Source organism: Zingiber officinale, chromosome 3B (assembly GCF_018446385.1).
Source record: "Zingiber officinale cultivar Zhangliang chromosome 3B, Zo_v1.1, whole genome shotgun sequence".
Taxonomy (NCBI): domain Eukaryota; kingdom Viridiplantae; phylum Streptophyta; class Magnoliopsida; order Zingiberales; family Zingiberaceae; genus Zingiber; species Zingiber officinale.
Window position 1 is genome coordinate 88,374,754 of NC_055991.1, and position 20,274 is coordinate 88,395,027.

A 20,274-nucleotide genomic window follows, 5' to 3' on the forward strand; every position below is an offset into this window, starting at 1 on the left:
AGGTAATTGGTACAGATAAATTTATTTAAAATAAAATATATCAATTAAGAAAGTATTACTTGTTGAACACTTTCATCAATTCCAAACCATAGTCAGGTCTAATAGGTTGTCTTTGGTCGTGGATGTCAGGAAGATCGTTAGTGAGAGGATGTGTAAGATTTAGTTTAGATCTCCCCAATGTGTATGTTATGAAACAAAAGGAGCAATCACCTAAAACCATATACTATCATGGAATTTACTCTTGCCAAACTGCCTTGCAGCATAACACATTTGTAGCACATCTAGATGAAGGTGGCCTTGTTAAAAAGTGGAAGTGGAGAAGACAAAAAAAGACAGTTATGACCGATCGAAAGTAGTACCAGTGACGACGGTGATCTGGCAAGTAGCTCCTTGAGATGAGACATAACACCAGAATTGATATATGACACCCTGGGGTAATGCAAGGCGCATTCAAATAGAGGAAAAGGCACATTACCAAAGACAACCGAACTTCCGCTACCATGAACTGCATCGTTCGGACTTCCAAATCGATATGAACATGATTTGATGCAAAATTGATTGAACTTGTCGCTGTACATTTGATAAATTTCAGACACCATGGGTTTTTTACAGCTACCAATTACATTGGCCTTTCCCTACCGCAAGTTATTATTCTCACCTGCTAAAGAACTTCCAACTCATGATGCTCTTTTCAGGGGATTCAAGGAATAAATAACAGGGATAATCCTTGCACTACACTAAGAAAGCTGCCTCGCCGTTGCTCAGCAGTCGCAGTGAAACACAGAGTTGCTGAAACAGCCAATTTTGGGTGCAATTTTCCGTACGCCAGTCTCATGAACTGACCTCATGTTGAGGGCCACTATGAGCATCTTGTCCATCATATTTATTTGAGGAGCTTCAAAGATTGCCTTTGGAGGCGACAAGGCCCATTGCATCGCCCAAATAGCAAGTGGTCGCATGTAGATCAGTGACCGATAGTGACCATCTGTTGTCCATCCTTCAGGAGTTTGAAACCAGTACCTGCATGATCACCCAAACCATAAATTTGGCTATACCGAGCTTTTACAAAATCGAGGGCACGCATGCTACAAGGACTTACCCGAATCCTTCCTCGGACCAACCCGTGATGAAAATTCCTTCAGCAGTTGCAAAAGCTTGATGCTCCATTCCATGAAGAAGCATGGTGGCCGCCAAGCTATATGTCACACCAGTCCAAATTTCACGGGATTGCATGCAGGAGTTATCCACCTTCCCGTTTGGTTTCATTCCATTGACTGCTCCCATGCGTCCTCCCCTCACCTTCATCACATTATACTCAAATATCTTCTGCAGAGTGTGTCGGATCTTAACTTCATCAAAGAGTGAGGGCAGCCCTGAAGAAGCAGTATACCACTGACCAGCCAGTTGATCAGCTTGTATCGAACGGCTGTTGCTGCTGCTTCCGCTGTCATAGTTGAAATAGGAACCGTTCCACAACTTTGCTTCGAACACAGGTTTGGCTTTCAAAAATTTGATCTTGCATTTTTCAGCAAAAGCACGGTCTCCGAGGCGTTGGGCCATTGCTGCTCCAGCTTCAAGAGCAGCAAGCCAAAGACAACCACAATACGCACTGATACCGTGTACCGTCCATGCATCGTATGTCTGATCTGGGAACCCATCATTCTCGATCAGGCCATCACCATCACGGTCAAACTGATCCATGTAATCTATGGCGGCACAAACTGCAGGCCACACATCCCTTCCAAAAGACATGTCACCGGTCGCAGCAAAATCCCTATACACTTGTAGCACAAACTTCGAATTAAGGTCCTTCCATTTACTGGTGTCATGGATATTGTAGGCATTCATCTCGCTCCATGGATCATGTGTTCCTAAATCATGAGGAACAGCGCCTCTGACTTTGCGAATTCCCCAGGTGCCATCAGCCAGAAACTTGACTTTCCTCCTGTCCTCGTGCAACACAGCATTAGCAAAATCGCGTTGAATGCTCAGCTCTATTTTGGGGAAGAGATCCAAAAGAGCGAAAGATGCATAAAAGTGCACATCGTATGTGCACCACATAATGTACTCTACTCCTTCCAAGTACAAAAATCTGCCAACATTGTCAGTGTTATCGTCGCCATATACCATATCTGCCATATCTGGTAATACTGAAGTTGGTGATAGAATTCTTTCATTCATCGTGTTTCTTTCTGCGAAAGTCTGCTCCACAACCAAATTAATGTGTTTACCTTTGAAAACAGATTGCTGATCTTTACTTTTCACAGATTTGTTGTGACTAGAGCCTGAATTTTCTTTCTCCTCGATTGTTGGAGGCTCACCATCTGCATTGTATGTATCAATTATGTTCAGGTTACACGATGCAGTTATAAAACATAATGGAATTCTTATAGGATGTTGGCATGCTTGTGCTAGTAAACACAACACAACGATGACTAGTTAGGCATAAAACAGATGTGACTGGAAGCAAGAAAGAGCTAAGAAACCAACAATTGCAATCAAAGAATACCTGTCCAAACAGTGCCGCCGGCAACTAGAAAATAGAGCTCATTAAAAAGGGTGAACTTATACCTGCAACAAACAAACAATCATGTTGAAATGATACATAGTGAAGAAAAAGACTGTATAATACGGATATTGCATGTACAGATATTGCATATACATTCTGACCTCTTTTTTTTCCCTCCTAAAATCTCTAATTTAGTTCATAATATGACTCATTTAATCTAATCTAATAAGCATATTATATTATCAAAATGATTTTTTTGAATAGATATAATAATTAAGAATGCAAGAGAAAGAATAAAAATCGCTTATATGACAATACGTAGAGCCCTGTTATGCTGCGCGCCCCCCTTCTACGCCTCCGCTGCGCGACTGTGGGGGGCGGTTGACGTGGCATCCCACAAGTGGGGCGGCCCACATACGCGCCCATGCAGGGTGCCCAACGTGAGCACCCACGGGGTGTGTGCAGGGTGTTATATATATATATATACATGGGAGTTTTACCCAACGCGCCCTCCGTGCGGAGGAGGGGCGACCACATGGAGGGCCCACCCCCTATGGGTACAAATGAGTCAAGCCGCTCACGAGCTGCTCGTGAGCAACTCGATCAAAGCTCGACTCGAGTTCAGAGTTACCAAGCTCGAGCCGAGCTCAAGCCGGCTTGTTTATTATTCAAGTCAAGCTCGAGCCCAGATAATACTAGCTCGAAAGCTTTTCAAGCCTATCAAGCCGGATTTTAATATATAATATATTCTTTTTATTTCTTCATGTAAATATTGATAATTTAGTACATTAAATAATTGCTAATAAATATTAAGTAAAATCATAATATTTGAAAGTTTTTTCAAAATTATAAAAGGATAAAAGTCAAAATCCCTCATTGTTGGTCTCTCAATTTCTCTCGGTCCTATTTCTCTTCGTTCACCTTCACGTCTTCAAGCCTTCACCTGAATCGCCCCTAAGGTGACGGCCGCAGCCCTAAGTCCCCTAACAGAGATTGATTTAACAGACTCAACACGCTGCCCTGCTGCCGTTCAACGTTTCCCTCTTTCTTTTTTCTGCAACCAGACTAAGATTAGGGTTCCTCAAAGGTTAGTTTTCTTTTTTTTTTCAACCATGGCGTTGTCTGTCCCTCTTTGCCCTTTAATTTCCAGCGGATCTAAGCCTCCTTTGTTCATCTCTTTATTGGCTAGGGCAATCGTTCATGATTTTTCCATTTAATTTTTTGACATGCGATTTCATCTTCTTAAGAATTCTGAAGGATGTTTAGTTTATATCCTAGTATTATAACTGTTGTTCCTATTATTCCTTTATGTTATCTATTCTTGTGGCTATATTAGAATTCTTAGCCTAAAGATTTAACTTTTAACACGTTTTCATAATCTTCTGTTAGATGTAATATGAATGACGAAGGGGAGCCTTGGCGCAACGGTAAAGTTGTTGCCATGTGACCAAAATGTCACGGGTTCGAATCCTGAAAACAGTCTCTTGCAAAAAGCAGGATAAGGCTGCGTACAATGGATCCTTCCTTGGGACCCCGCATGGCGGGAGCTTTGTGCACCAGACTGCCCTTTTAGATGTAATATGAATGACCTTTAAAATATGTGTGCTTGCAATATATGGAAGTGGTAATTAACTGATGTGTTGTGGTTTGTTTCCTTCATTGATTTCAAAGATTTGACCTTGAAAGTTTGGATCTTGTTTTTTTTTCTCGTAAGTACTTACATGGAGTTCTTTATAGATTGTATTTTCTCTTCTTATTATTGTTTGAGCTTTTTATAATTTATTTGACAATTATTTATCTCTTGATCAGTTATGTCTGTAGAAGAGTCATCTGTTCCAATTACCATAAACAGTGTCCTAGCTAAAAGTAATGACATTAATCTTGGCATCAACAAGGAAATTGGCACAGTTGGTTAAGAAACACAAGCAAATGCTGAAGAAAAAGAGGTTCCAAACACAGAAAAGGAAAAAAAAATTCAGAAGTTTGGAATGATTTGGACAGTGGATGGATCAAAGAAATCAAAATGTAAACATTGTCGATCTCTTTTTACATTGGGTAAATCAGGAGTCACATCAAGTCTTTTGAGACATAGATTAAATTGTGTAAAGAGAAAAATTCATTTGCGAGCAAATGAACAACAAACAAAGTTGAATTTTCTACCCACTGATTCAGCTTCACCATCCATTCTTGCTTTGCATTCTAGAAAATTTGACATGGAACAAATGAGGGAGGCAGCTGCTCATTGGATTATGATGCATGAATATCCATTCACCATTCTTGATAAAGAGGGGTTCAATTTAATGATGAGGCGTGGAATGCCGGAATGGCAAAAAATTAGTAGGACGACATGTAGAGCAGATTGTATGAAAATTTATGAGGTTGAGAAAAAGAGGTTGACGAAAAGTCTTGAGTGCGTTGATAAAATAAGTTTGACAACAGATTGTTAGAAGTCAAAGACTCAAAAAAAAGGTAGATCCGCTACCTTAGCGGCCCCCCTAGTGCCGGCCCCACGGATATGGAGGGAGGTTCATGCAGGTATACAGGCCATAGGCGCATGGCGGGGTAAACCTCAGGTCGTCAGTTCTTGATAATCGACCCCTGACCATTACGCCAGAGATACCATGCGCCCACCGTCTGCGCTACGCCCTGGGGGCGAAGTCAAAGACTCAAAAGATTGAATACATGGTTGTCACTGGGCATTGGATTGATTCTTGTTGGAATTTACAAAAGAGAGTTTCAAGTTTCATTAACATTCCACCACCAAGGGGAGGTCTTCAAATTTCCGATGTCATTTTCAAGTGCATGAAAGAGTGGGGCATTGAAAACAAGGTTTTCACTATTACAGTTGATAATGCTTCAAGTAATGATTTGGCTATTCAGTACATGAAAGATACCATTCGAAGATCTAGAACATTGGCATGTAAAGGAAACTTAATTTTATGTTCGTTGTTGTGCACATATCTTGAACTTGTGCGTTCAAGATGGGTTGAGGGAGATTGAAGATATTATTAGTAATATAAAGGAAAGTGTAGAATATGTAAATCGTTCAGAGGCAAGACGTGTGCAATTTGTAGAGTGTGTGCAACAATTGTAATTGAAGGATAAAAAGTTGATTCGTGATTGCAAAACTAGGTGGAACTTGACTTTTGAGATGTTAAGTTGTGCACTCAAGTTCAAAGAAGTTTTTCAGATGTTCAAAGAACGTGATCAGTTTTATGGTTGCTGCCCTCAAGAAGAAGAATGGAACAAAGCTCAAAAGATCTGCTCATTATTGGAGGCTTTTTGGACATCCACACATATCATTTCAGGTAGTGAATATAAAAAAAAAAAAAAAGGCAACCCGGTGCACGAAGCTTCCGTCATACAGGGTCCCGGGGAAGGATCCATTGTACGCAGCCTTACCCTGCTTTTTGCAATAGGTTGTTTCCAGGATTCGAACCCGTGACATTTTGGTCACATGGCAACAACTTTACCGTTGCGCCAAGGCTCCCCTTCAGACAATGAATATCCTACTTCAAATTTATTTCTTCAAGAAGTTCAAAAAATAAAGTCAGCATTGGATACTTATGCACAACATGAAGATTTGTTTCTTAAGCAACTAGCTAGTAAAATGAAAGAAAAATTTGATAAGTATTGGGGTGATTGTAATCTATTGATGGCTATAGTTGCTGTGTTAGATCCAACCAAAACAATGCTTGCGGTTGAATTTTGTTTCCCTAAGCTTTATTCTGAATTGAATGCCTCTAAGCATATCTCAAAAGTTAAGGAGATAATTAATTCTCTTTATGAAGAGTATGTTGTTGAAGAAACTAATAAAGGAGCACCTCATCCATTTAAGTCTGAGGGTTTTGGTTCTTCAAGTGTTAGAAGAATTCAACACAGTTCTATGTATAGTTGGGATGATTTTGATGACTATTGTGCAAAAGTTGAAACTTCGGAGATTAAGAGATTTGAATTTGGTAGATTATCTTGAAAATGGTCGTCTAAAGAAGAATGAGATTCCTAAAATTTTTTCATATTTAGAATGGTGGAGGATGAATAGAATGCAGTATCCAAATATTGTCAAAGATAGCAGCTAATATTTTAGCTATCCCAGTGAGTTCAGTGGCTTCAAAAGCAACATTTAGTGCAGGGACGAGAGTTACTGATTCTCCAAACACAGTGCAGGCTCTATTGTGTAGGGGTGATTGGCTTCGACAGATACATGGACTGAAAAAGAAGACTAGAGTAAGTTAAATTTCATTATTAGTTAGAAAAGGTACAAACTAAATTTAATCACTTATTTATCTGATTTTTGCTTTTTCAGAAAGAGAAAACTTACCAGAAAATTTTTCTTCTGGTATCTACCTCTTAAAGTTAGTTCAATTTAGTTCTGTGTTTAACATGTGATTTGGTGTAATTATTATACTATTATTGTTAAGCTTAATATTCATATTATTGAATGCAGGTATGGGACGGAGACAAATATTTTGATTGTTGTAGATATTTGGTATTTTGAGCAGTTAGGTGGTTTCAATTTTGGAATATCATGTTTTTGGATTTGGTAAATTATGTTGGGATGATATTTGAGATTGAGATAATTATGTTTTGATGTCTAGTTACTTTTTTGATTGGAGAGACAGAGATAATTATGTTTTATGGATGAATTTGGTCAATTTTTTTTTATATTTATTATGGTTTGATTTACAATATAATAAGAAGTACAACAAAATTGACTCAAGTTATGACTTTGGCTCGAGTTTGAGCTCGAGCTTGAAAGCTTGATTTTAATTCAAGATTTTCGAGTCGAGTTCGAGCCTTGGATTAAATGATCAAGCCGAACTCGAGCTCAAATTTAATCAAGCTCGAGCTCGAGCCGAGCTAGCATATTTCGAGCCGAGCCGAGCCGAGCTCAAGCCAAGGCTGGCTCGAGCTTGGCTCGACTCGCTTACACCCCTACCACCTCCTATTGCATCGTCGGCCGCCCCTCTCAATCGTGCGTGCCCCACTTAATCGTGCATCGTAGATTTTTTTTTCGGGTGGAGGATAACAACGCCCTCTCTCTCTCTCTCTCTCTCTTTATATATATATATATATATATATATATATATAATTTACAATAAATTTGTTCTAATTATTATTTATATTAGCGACGGAACTTGAGATTATAGAAAACAAATTGGGTAATTGCATGGAATATGTATGGTAAAGGATACATATAAATTACCCAAGTAAATTACCTACAAGGGTATGAAAAATTACCATTCAGGAAGCTTTTCATTCTGCAGTATTGGATTTTGCCATTTTTCAATCTCTTCCTCCCACCACTTATAGTCTGCCAATGATTGAATAGCATTTAAATAACAAAACCCATGGATATCGAGCAGACAATTCATATAATTACATATATAATAGGTTTTAATGGGTACATACTCTTTAATGCATCATGAGCCAAGTTAACAGCTGATGATCTCTCAGAGGTACCATAAAATTTCGTATATCTCCTGTAAGAGAAGTAATGGATGAACAACTAAACATGTCAATTGGAATAAGGCTATTGAATCAATAAATTTTCAGTGGCTCAGTATCTGATTCGTAATTCATAACATAATGAAAACTATAAGTCCTGTTGTGCTATGATATGCATATATAATTGTTTATGAAGTAATTACAAGGTTGCTACTTTTTTCAGTTTGCAATAATTTATTTAGGGAGGTTGACACCCTACAGGTGCGCAAGTTTGTATATGACAAAAGGATCTCAATCGATTTAATGTCCAAACATGGTGTTTAACCATAGTTCAAGAAAGGGAAGATTGTAGAAATTAGGATATTTCCACCTTCACACTGAAGAAGAAAAGAGAAAAAGAACAGCACAAAGGACTCTACCTATGATATGCACTTCCCTTCTGAAACTTCACTTTAGGTGATGACCAAGCTAAAGCGAATACAATGGTGCACCTGCCCTGTGGTTCAATCCATGTAGAGGCTGAAACTGCTGCACAAAGTGTATCACTTGTAGAAGACGGCATGCTGGGGCCAGTATTGAAATTCTCCATCTCAAATTGTCCATCCTATAACAAAACCAATATGTAACCAATTAATTCTGTAACAAGGGATGCATTAACATCCCTCAGTTAAAATATACAAAATTCTCCGCAAGCAAGTGTGCCAAAAAAGAAACGGATTGCTTACTTGCACCATCTTGCCCCACATATCCTTGGCTGTGGGATAATCTTCCCCAGTAAGTCCAAAACTTGGTAAAACTGTCACAGTGACATTTTGGGTTTGGCATGCAGCCATAGCAAATGTCACAGGAGGGGTGTCTTTTGCAGACCTGAATGGTTCCCCAAATAGATAACTTAGCAAATATTTCAATGACGCGACAAAATTAAAGGGGAATATTATGAATAACTTCATAAAAATTTGAAGTTCTTTAAACCAGTATAATTATCACAAAGCAATCTTCGTAGATGGGGAATCAGATGAAGGAAAGGGGAGAGCCAAAAGAAAGGTTGGAAACTTACTTGTGATGTAGAAGTACCCCGGTCACTCCATCGTCTCCTCTGTGTGCATAACATATGAACGTATGTCAATGACAAAACATGAAACAAATAAATGGATCGAGTAGAAGACTTGCATGAATGGCTCATTAATGTGTCCACCACTATGATGAGATACTCCCCCAATAGAATTCTGCACCATATAAACATTACCTAATTAGATAAATTATGTAATTTCTAGTCCAAAAGAAAATAAATAAATTCAAAAAACTCAATTACCGCCCAGGTCATCAAAAGACTAACTTTTGCTCTTTCCCGTCCAGAGTTAACTAGCTACAGAAGAAAGAAAACAATTACCCAAAAGAATGACAGCCTCTGTATAATATAAGACTATCATATAAATGATATATAATAACTCTCTCATCGTTAATGCAGAAGAATAACTACATTCTCATAAACAAAAAGCAACAACCCAATCTTACTGCAGAATGGCCTATATGTGCAGCAATATGCACAAGTCCAAAGCCATTTTATGCTAGTATATAATCAAGTGACCGAATTAAGCTTCACAAAGCTTCAAATTAGCATGCCTTTCCTCACTACAAAAAATTCTGATACTAAGAAAGGCTCAAACAAGCTCTAATTATGTTTTTTCCATTGTAAATAAAAAAAATTAAACAAATAACATGAATGTTTTCAAAGAAAACACACAAAGTGGGATGCTCTTTATGAAATACAACTACAATATAGAACATACTCACTGTGTAAACAAATACAGCTGTGGGAAGACTGCTTTCACGATAATTATGAGGTATAAATGGTGATATTTGGCGACATGAGATTTTTAGATCAGGATCTGGTTCACCTACAAAAAATGCTAAATTTTACTACAACAATCTTCCACATTAATATTGGTGTAAAAGAACTTCATATAATTTTGGCAATGTATAGTCCCTTTCAGGTACAATGCCTAAAACATCACTGATTGCAGTGCAAATGAGTAAAAAAGTACCATCATAAACAGTCCATGCCCTAGGGAACCGAGCATGATATGTTGAGTGCTGACCAGTCAAGTTCCAGTCCCATGCGGATATGCCAAGATCACCATTTTTCCTATAGAAAGAAAATGATTAACTGAAAAACCTGTAAAAGATGGAAAGTGCAATCACAGACAAAAAAAGGCTGATGATTGATTTCCTTTTGGTAATAGTTGCTAAATTACAAACTACTTAGGAAATCCATGAATAATATCAAAGTTTTATTGTGTACTATATATTTTGCCTTCCTGCTGTAGCAAGATTAAACAAGCTAGTAAATATAAGCCAATAATTGGTCTTTCAACAGGGAAAACCTTGTTTACATGAAGTTAATGTCTAGAGTGTTTCAGAATTAAACAAAAAAGAGAAGGGTCTTGAATAATGATATTACACCTAGATTTTGTTAGGTTGAAGGATGATTATTATCTAGGGTAGCAAAAAGAGTGGAAAAGAATTATTTAAATTTATCAATCAATTGGTTTACTTGTTTCAAGTTCTCTGGGTCAAGATTATTTTTGTGGGCTAATTTAATTCAGCATGTCTGATGAGTTAAAACAAATAATGACCAACTTAACATCACAGTTGAATGAAATGAAATTGAACAACAAATTACTATATGGCAAAATATCTGTGTCAAAAATATACCGAATGGAAGATTGCATAGAAAGAGAAGTAACATAGGTTTCTTACTTTAATCCTTCATGATGTCCAGGGGCTAAAACAGATGAGTACTTCTTGTTTCCCCCTTCTCGTGATATAAAAATCTGCATATTCAAGTGATGGAAGGTCATGCAATTGTCTCAAGGATTGGAAAACCATGTATTAGTTAAAAATTTAATGCAAAATCTATTTGCTAACTAATGGAAAAGCTCTAACAACTTAGCATACAAGCATGATAGAACACAACAAGTTGCTAGAGAATCAATCACTAGGGGAAAAACTACTAATCAAATAACACCAAGTAATCAATTTTCATGTACAATCAATAAATGAACTTATGAACTTAGTTAGAAGTAAGTAAAAACAGTTAAGCATGAATTTATACAAGAATGTAGTGATGAAACTTCGATGCAAATAAACTCTAACAATGGCATAAAAGAAAAATATTTCAATTTGAGGAATACAATATTTTTCAAGGTCAAATGAACAACGAGTGATTTGGAAGACTAACAAAAAGCAGCAAAGATGGTCAAGAAATATTTGGAGTGCAAACTCAAAATGCTCATTCCATTTTGGGTACCATTTTAGTGCACCAAACATAGCCTGAGCAATGGTTTATGCAATATTTGACAAGCAACTTATGTGTGGCAAAAATTTCTGCAAGTTATGATTCTCTTGTACCAGAGAAGACCTATTGAGATCAGGAATAAGGAACAAAATAAAGAGCAGGACAAATGCAAAATTGACAATTAAAAAATTCTGAATTAAGCAATATACTAAAATTTTAAATATAAGAAAAAATGGAAAGCAATGACAAACGACTATCTCAACTTAGTTTGGTGATCCCTATATAGTTTAATAAACTTGAGTTTGTTCAGAGAAAACTTACAGGAGAAAGGCATGGCAAAATCAAAACCAAGAGAAAAAAAAATCATAACTAGGAGCATAATGCTTTTAGATTAGGGAAGTTAAAGATGACGAACGAGTGAAACAATACATAGAAAAGAAAAGAGAATTACAGAGAACTGATTTGCCATAACTGGGGACGTTTCACATGAACCAGGAACAATTTGCCAATGTTTGAATTCCCCTCTAAAACCTCTTGAGATGCTACCACTTCTGCAAACAGAAACAAGAATAAGAAGGGCAGATTGACAAAAAAACATCTGCTAAAAAAACTACATACCCCATTCCTCCAAGCGGCACACCTTGAGAAGCTGAAGGTTTACATTGTTCTCTTGTGAAAGGATCAATTGGTGCTTTCTGTATAACAAAAATGAGGAATCAAGATGTGATCCATGAAAAGTGAACAGGGGAGAAAATATGGAATTCAGATTGAATGGAACCATAACTCCTAGAGTCAGCAGAAAAAATCAAGTGTAGAAGTTAATCAGTTACCCTTCCTTGTGAAGCTTCTTCTCTGACATATGACCAAAGGCGAACACCAAGTCGTAGCTGAATTGAAGTTGTTATGATATATAATCGAGTACAATCAAAATCATTCACAATGTAAACAGTCAACAGTGGTAGTTATAAGCCAAATACCATTTTAATTGCCTCCATGAATGTCACACTGAATTCCTTTAATCTATTAGCATGACTATTTAGCCTTCTCCTCCATGCATGTTCTGGTGGAGCGCCTCCATCAAAGTCCAGCTACAAGTACACCCAGGAATGAATATTAGCAATTTAGCAAAGGCTTCGATAATCGTTAAGTAAATAATTGTTTATTATAGTTCTAAAATAACAACCAGATTAAGGATAAAGTCATGGAGAATACCAAATTAAAAACACAAGTTAATCATAGAATAAGTAGAAGTAGAAATCACTTGAAAGCCTCCGAGTTTTTTTTTCTTCATATACGACCAAGTTTGTGAAAGCAATCGCAAAAGAAAGAGAAAAAGGACTGCCTCATCCAACATCATAATATATGTACATTTCAGAAAGATGCGAAATCATATCTGAAAGTAACAACTTAATAAGTAACGTCTCATCCTAATTTGATCGGGAAATACGAATTCAAAGTGGACTTTGGCAATTCAGAAAAGTGAAGAAGAGGCTTACCAACTGCAAAGTGGCTTTGTTGACATACTCCTCCGCAGGCCATGAACTTTTCCTGAAGTGGAAAAGGCTCCCGTTCACCATCGCAGAGCTATCAAAGCCCACAGAACCTTCAAGGCTGCAAAGAACAAACTTTCTTCTCCTCTCAAACCACCAAAATCTCAGATAACGAAAGCACAACAACACAGCAGATCCAAGTCGAAAGAATGAATTTTCCAATCAAGATCCCCTCAATCTCCAAATCAACAAATTTTCATATTCAGGAACTATCTAAATGCAGACGATACTCGAAGCAAGAACCCGATCGCCGAACACCGACATTCTTGTGAAGACAAATTGCACATTTGCTAAACCCGATCAACAAGCAACCGCCCAAAGTGAAAAGAGAGATCTTCTACCAGAAAAAGCAACAACTACATAAAAAAAATGTTCCCTTTCGAAACCCCTCTCAACCACATCGAATCAACAGAACACTACCCCACTCCTCCTCGACAATCAAAGGATCACTAAAACCAGAACGACATGCGCTCCGCTTGCCTCCCACGGCAGCGTATGGCGATCAGAATTCTCGATCCGCCGCCTGGAATTCCACAGCCAGTCGAGAATCGCGACGGGGTCAGAGACCGCCTTCTCTTGCCGCTGCGACATCCACTTCTTTAAAGACTGGAGCGTTGCGTGTCCGCCCGTAACGGCACGCGGTCCCGTTATGGTCACGTCACGGGCGGTGAAGGTGACGGACGCTTTAGACTGGGAGCGGTCATGTCGTAACGGGGAGAACGCGACACCGACACGGGCCGGCGGTGTTTACATTGGCCTTATATTTTCATCAATCATCCGCACCTAAATTAACATGACCCTCTGAAATCCCTCGTTGCCAGCCTGGGAATCAGTACATTTGAAACGTGGGTTCGCCTTATCCTTCAAGTCAAAATGCGGGTAAATTTGGTCAAAGACGACTGCTGGTCAAACCCTCTGGCGCCTGACGTCAGGCGTGGAGTTGTTCTGTTTCTAGATTTACAGCGAGCAGGCTTATGGTCTATTATAATAACAATAATAATAATAATAATCTTTATCGATAATAATTTTATTATAATTATAATACGATAAGTGTCAATTTCACACATATATGCATGAAGGATGGAAGTAATTTTTTTTATGGGTATATGTATGAAATTGATTATTATTATTATTAAATCATCATCATCATCATCAATAAAAAAAAAAAACAAAGGGAAAGGAGACTATGACTGAAATTTTGGATTCAATTTAGCTAAGAAATTCTATTTTAATTTAATTGATATTTTTTTATTAACAAATAATTAATAGGAACATATAATTTATTTTTTTATATTTCTATTATGATTTATATAGAGTTATGTTGTTAATGCATTTTAAATTGGATTTACTTCATAATTTATTAATTATTATAGTGATTTTTCTTTTTCTATTATTGCAAACTATTCTAATTTTAATAAAAGTAAAATTGTTATAATATAAAATAATTTCGATCAAAATTGATATATAAAAATATTGAATCAATCAATAAAAAATTTTAAAAAATAAAATTTAAAATAAAGGATTATTTTAATATTTTTTTCAACATAGAAAATAAGTGGCACTCCTTTAATTTTCATTATTGTTCGGCTAAAACAATGCGTCCAATCATTTTGGTTCGCCCACCAAGGTGGACCGCTTAACTGATTTTTTATTTTATTTTTTAGAAATAATTTACATTTTCTTTAATTTTATTCGATATAAATTCTACAAATTCTAAGAGCCAAGAAAAAACAATTGAGGCAGCTTAAAGTGATTTTTTTTTCATAAATTCTTGGTATATATATATTTCAATATTACTTTCACACCAATAAAAAAATGTGTGGTTTTTCTAATTAGAATATTCTCATCAGTTCGGATCTTCTATCCCTATTTTCCTCTATCCCCATGTCTCATTTTTGATCAGATGAATCAAATTAAATTTTAAGATATCATTACATCTTTAAAATATGTATAGTATCCTCGTGATGTGTAATGATGTCTTGAGATTTAATCTGATCCATCTAATCGATAATGAGATATAGTGACAAAAAAAAAATGGGAACAGAGAATCCAAACTATATTCTCATGAGCTCTTTTGTACCAATTCCTACTATTTCGATTTTTTTTCTTATTTAAAAAAAAAAAAAAAGACCTTTAGACTTTTTTTTTTAAGGTTGGAATTCAATAAAGAATGTTGAGTATGAACATAGAAAATGAATATTTTAAAAATTGAGAGGTTTAGGTTGAATAATTAAATCAACACATTATAAATAAATAAATAAAATATATTTATTTTTAAAATAAATGTATTGCACTAATTGCAATAAATAAATATACTACCTTACCTCACAATCATAGGTGGAGAGAAATTAGAAAATTATAGTTAATCAACATGTGGAAGGATATTATATATAATTTTTATCGAGATTTGACCTATACTCATTATAATAATAATACTATTATATACTAACCAACTCAGCTATATCCTAAAATCAGTGAATTCCACACTACTTTTATAATTCTTCAAGAAATATCAATATCAAAAGTCTTTATCTCTTGATCTTCTTCTAATAATAATGATCCAAATTAATTTCCATTAATCTATATTGTAAGTGCAGCGGAGGTCGACAAAAGAGGAGTGAATTACTTGTAACTAAAAATTATACTCTCCTCAAACTTTCAACTCAAAAAATAGCAACACTAAAATAAAACAATTAAGCGAAAAGAAATAGAGAAGACCCGGAATTAACTTGGTTACAACCAAGACGGTTATTAATCCAAGGCGATGAAAAGCGCAGTAAGAAAACTCCTTCTCTGAAGGCGGAGAAGCCTTTTACACACTTAGAAAGCTCAACAGTTGCTAGGAAATCTAATACAGAGTTGAATGAATAATTCCTAGCTCCATGGACCTTTATATAGTTCCTGAAAAGTCTATCCCGAGGGTCCAAGGCACCTCCAACAAGGTTCAAGGCACCTCCAGCTCGGTCAGCCAATAAAGTTTTATCCACAGCGTAAACGGTCAAAACTGACCTGTTGAATGAGCCTTCGTCAAGCTTTAAGGCGCCTCTATGTTGAGGGCGCCTTCATGCTGTTGGTGCAACATCCCTCAGGTCAAGGTTGACCTGGTTAACCAAGCTGAGTCTTGGTTTGAGTTTAGATGTTTGACAATAAGATATTGATCGAAGAAGAGTCAAGTAGGTCAAGGTTGACCGGATACTTGACTAGGAAGTCCTAACTGGCATGTTAGGCAGGTGAAAATCCTGGTGAGTGAAGCCAGGTGAAAGTCCTAGTGAGTGAAGCTAGGCAGAAGGAAATCCTGGTGAGTGAAGCCAGGTGAAAGTCCTAGTGAGTGAAGCTAGGCAGATGGAAAACCCTAGTGAGTGAAGCTAGGTGAAAGTCCTGGTGAGTGAAGCCAGACAAAGGAAATCCAGATGGATCAAGGATGATCGGACATCTGGTGTTGGGAAGTCCGAGTAGGTCAAAGGATTGACTGGATACTTGGCAAGGAAGGAAATCCAGATGGGTCAAGGTTGACCAGACATCTGGTGGAAGTCCAAGTAGGTCAAAGGATTGGCTGGATACTTGGCAAAGGGAAAATCCGGATGGATCAAGGATGATCGGACATCCGGTGTTGGGAAGTCCAAGTAGGTCAAGGGAGGACCGGATACTGGCACGACGAGTAAAGTCCAAGTGGGTCAAAGGATTGACCGACACTTGGTGAAGTCTGGCGGTCAAGGGAGTGACCGGATGCTAGGCATGATGTACCAACAGTCAAGGTTGACCGGATGTTGGTTAGAGTTTTGGGACTTGGTTTTGGGCAAAACCTGCGCTGGATCGATCCGTGGATCGATCAGCTCGATCGATCGATGGATCGATCCAGATTCTTCTCATAGGAGCTTGGATCGATCCGTGGATCGATCCAGAGGTCTCGATCGATCAGCCGATCGATCGACGCTGCTTCGCGCGATAAGCGCCGGATCGATCCGTGGATCGATCCAGCGCTTATCGTGAAATGGTCGGATCGATCCGTGGATCGATCAAGCCTCCCGATCGATTCGGAACATTTGAATCGATCGGGATCCGACCGTTGGCGCTGGATAAGCGTGCGATGGCTGCGAGCATCTCTTAACCGATTCATTCCAGCTCTTCACCAGCTTCTCCACAGCTCTCTACAAGCACGTGATCGCCAGTTCTTGAAGGTTCTTGGAGGCTTTCCAAGTCAAGAGGCGGATCCATTGCAAGAGGAAGAAGTTAGGGTTAGGGTTTTCACTGCATTTCTTGTAAGCTTTTACTTAATCTTTACTACCCTTTCTTCTTCTTGTACTGAGAGTCTTGTAGGGCTTCTCCGCCCTCGGTAGTTACCGAAAAGGAGTGTTTCATAGTGGAGGGTGCGTGCGTGGTGTGGATCCTTGGATTAGTCACCTCCTTTGGAGGTGGATACCAAGTAAAATCCTAGTGTTAGCGTGGTTGTATTTGTTTCTGTATTTTCCGCTGCATATCCTTGAAGAAACAAGCAACGCCAAGCGACGAGCACGCGACGAGCTATTCACCCCCCCTCTAGCTACTTTTGGTCCTAACAAGTGGTATCAGAGCGAGGCCGCTCTTCACCGGAATCATCGCCGGAAGGGTCAAGCATATCAAGAAAAGCTAGAGGGTGAAGAAGTTGGAGCAAATTCTTCAAGTTCAAGACTTTATCAAGCTCAACTTCAAGATGCAATTCCAAGATGGGCTTGGATTTGACACAAGGGTGGCTCCACCATACACTTCTACGAGTTTCGATTCTTGGAAATCAAGAATCGAAAATTTTCTTATGATGGAGATAGAGCAATGGTTTGCTCTAATGGAAGGCTTCAAGGCTCCAAGAAATTCAAAGGGCAAAGTTTTAAAGAAAAGCAAATGGAACCCGGAGCAAGTCCAAAGGTGCGAGGCAAATGACAAAGTGACCAAGCTTTTGGTCAATTTATTGCCAAGCACCATCCTTTGCAAAATTGGAGAATTTGAAGATGCAAAGGAATTATGGAGCAAATTGGCCAAGCTTCATGAAGAGATCCCCTCCACTGTACAAGAGCAAGAAGTATCCAGAGAGGGTGACTCTTTGGAGCAAGACCAAGAGGAGGACTCCGAGGTTGAGAGATGCTCAACCTCCGAAGAAGAGGAAATCCAAGAAGCTTCATCCTCAAAGGAATGCAACGAAGGGAACAAGGAGGGAGCATACTCCTTGTTTCATATTCAAGATGATGAAGCCTCCACCTCTAGGATTGAGGGGGAGCAATCCTTGGTGACGCCGGATCAAGAAGAAGGAGAAGTTTCTACATCCGGGTCAAGAGACGAAGAGGAGGAAGAAGATTCTACCTCCACAAGTCAAGAAAAATCAAATGGAGGAGAATCAAGGTCCGATCAAGAGGAAGCTTCTACCTCCGGATCCAAAGGAAAAGATGCCACCCCTACAAGCAAAGGTATAAATATTTCAATTAATAATAAAAGTCATATTATATGCTTTGAGTGTAGGGAACATGGGCACTACAAGAGCAAGTGCCCTAAATTGGCCAAGAAGAAGGGCCAAGTGGCACAAAAAGGTAAGGTGAAGCCCAAGGAGACCATCCCCGGAACAAAGAAGAGCAAGGAGCACATTGTGTGTTTCTCTTGCAATAAAAAGGGGCATTATCGGAGTCAATGCCCTAAGGGGAAGAAGATGGTCAAGGCTCAAGGAGGAGGCATTAGTCAAGGGGGAGCCTCCAAGGTAAAGAAGAAGGTAACATTTATTGAGCCTACTCCTTTACATTATGGTAAAAAGCATGATAGTTCTAATTTTTATCATTTTAATGCGATTTACCATAAGAATAGGAAGCATGAGGGCTTTAAGGAAAAGCATGTGGCCCTACATGCCAAAACTACTACACCTAAGGCTAGGAATGTAGGTAAAAGTCTAGGCAAGAACTCTAAGGATTGTAGCTACAAGCCTAGAAACAAAAATGCTCATGAACTTTATGGAAAACCAAAAACTAAGGACTTAGTGATGGAAAATCAAGTCTTGAGGTCAAGACTTGATAAAATTGAAAAGACCCTAAAAAGGATGGAAAATATCCTATTAGGGCAAAATGAGCATAACCTAGGTTTAGGGGTACAAAAGCCATCAAATGGCCATAGAGGTTTGGGATACAAACCAAAGGCTAAGAAGGATGTGCCCTCTTACCATAGAGTTTCATATAGTTATGGAACAAACCCTAGGTCTAGTGGTCAAGCCAAAAATACTAGGGAAGTCATCCCTAAGAGTATTTTTGCAATAAATGTGACTAAGGCTTCTAAGAAGTCTAAGAAAGTCACAAACAAGGTCACAAGGGAGGCTATCCCTAGAGTTGACCTAGAAAGTGTGACCAAGGCCTCCAAGAAGCCAAACAAGGTCACTAGGAAGGTATCTAGGGAAGTTATCCCTAGTGAATACCTAGAGCATCCAAGGAGCACCAATAGGTGTTGGGTTCCTAGGAGCATCTTCTCTACCCCATAGATGGGTTAGAGAGTGTCAACTCCGATTAGAAGGGTAGTTAACCCAACTTTGAGGAAATTGACACTCAAGGAGCATTTTCAAGGTTTTTGTTAACCTTTGAAAATGAAATGGAATCATTATTTACTCCTTGAAAGAGTAAAATGTGCCTAATGGTGGAAAATTGATTTTATCTTAAAAAGGCATAAATTGGGAAAACCTAGAGAAATACCAAGTTGAGATTTTGGTATGTTCTTAGGAAATTTAAGGCAATCCGGGCCTTAATTTAAAAGTGCTACTCTTGTGGAAAAATGAAATATGCCAACATTTGAGGATATGCTTACTTTCAATTGGCATACATTAATCAAGGGAATTAGAAATGCCAATTTAGGCTTTGGCATTTTCTTTAAGCACTTTAGGGCAATCTAGGTTTAAGTTTTAGGATTAGCTAAGATTAACGATACTTAGATAGGTAATCTAGGTATATCTTATTTATGCTAAACCTTGCCATGATTGATTGCTCAAAATATGCCATGACATCATATTTTATCTTATGTCTACTTTTGCATTCATGACTTATTATGAAAAATACAAAAATACCATGTCATGACATTCATACATCATGTAATTATAGGATATTTTCTTTTGAAAATTATTTCCTTTTGATGTATGCCATAACATTATCATGCATTAAGTTTAATTCCTTATAATCAAGGACAAAAGGCATTTAACAACACTTATTAACAAGTGACATCCTAGGTGGGTGTCTAATATCTCCAAAATGCCTAGATAGTATGCATGATCCCTAGATTAGGGCAAAACCAATCTCTACATCTCACAAAGACCTATAAGATGACTTGTATGTGTTTTAGTGCACATTAGATACAAGTGAGATGTTAGGATGATGAACAAAACTCAAGATGTTGATTTAGTGCATTCTTTTGAGTTTAGTTTCATCAAAACACATAGATATGTGTTTTCCCATCATTGGGAAAGCTAATGTACAAGT

General features: G+C 37.9%; 1 protein-coding gene across 1 annotated transcript; it reads right to left on the reverse strand.

Annotated features, from left to right (window-relative positions):
* Positions 1-529: 529 nt before the first annotated feature.
* Positions 530-13,392, reverse strand: LOC122056741 (non-lysosomal glucosylceramidase-like). Its single transcript, XM_042618833.1, has 18 exons — positions 12,752-13,392; positions 12,233-12,343; positions 12,086-12,142; positions 11,874-11,950; positions 11,707-11,806; positions 10,718-10,791; positions 10,003-10,103; positions 9,752-9,855; positions 9,270-9,323; positions 9,128-9,183; positions 9,015-9,053; positions 8,683-8,824; positions 8,377-8,561; positions 7,922-7,992; positions 7,751-7,823; positions 2,510-2,571; positions 1,100-2,324; positions 530-1,020 (listed from the first exon to the last, which is right to left on the reverse strand). The coding sequence occupies exons 1-18, from the start codon at positions 12,830-12,832 to the stop codon at positions 762-764; spliced, it is 2,871 nt and encodes a 956-aa protein (XP_042474767.1). The 5' UTR covers positions 12,833-13,392; the 3' UTR covers positions 530-761.
* Positions 13,393-20,274: the final 6,882 nt, after the last annotated feature.

Bases quoted from the DNA above. Each gene is read 5' to 3' on its own strand.
- LOC122056741 (XM_042618833.1), bottom strand. From the start codon at position 12,832: ATGGTGAACGGGAGCCTTTTCCACTTCAGGAAAAGTTCATGGCCTGCG. The intron at 12,143-12,232 runs GTATTTGGCTTA...ACTTCAATTCAG, and splicing joins TCATGGAGGCAATTAAAATG to CTACGACTTGGTGTTCGCCT. The intron at 2,325-2,509 runs GTATTCTTTGAT...CATACAATGCAG, and splicing joins CGGCGGCACTGTTTGGACAG to ATGGTGAGCCTCCAACAATC.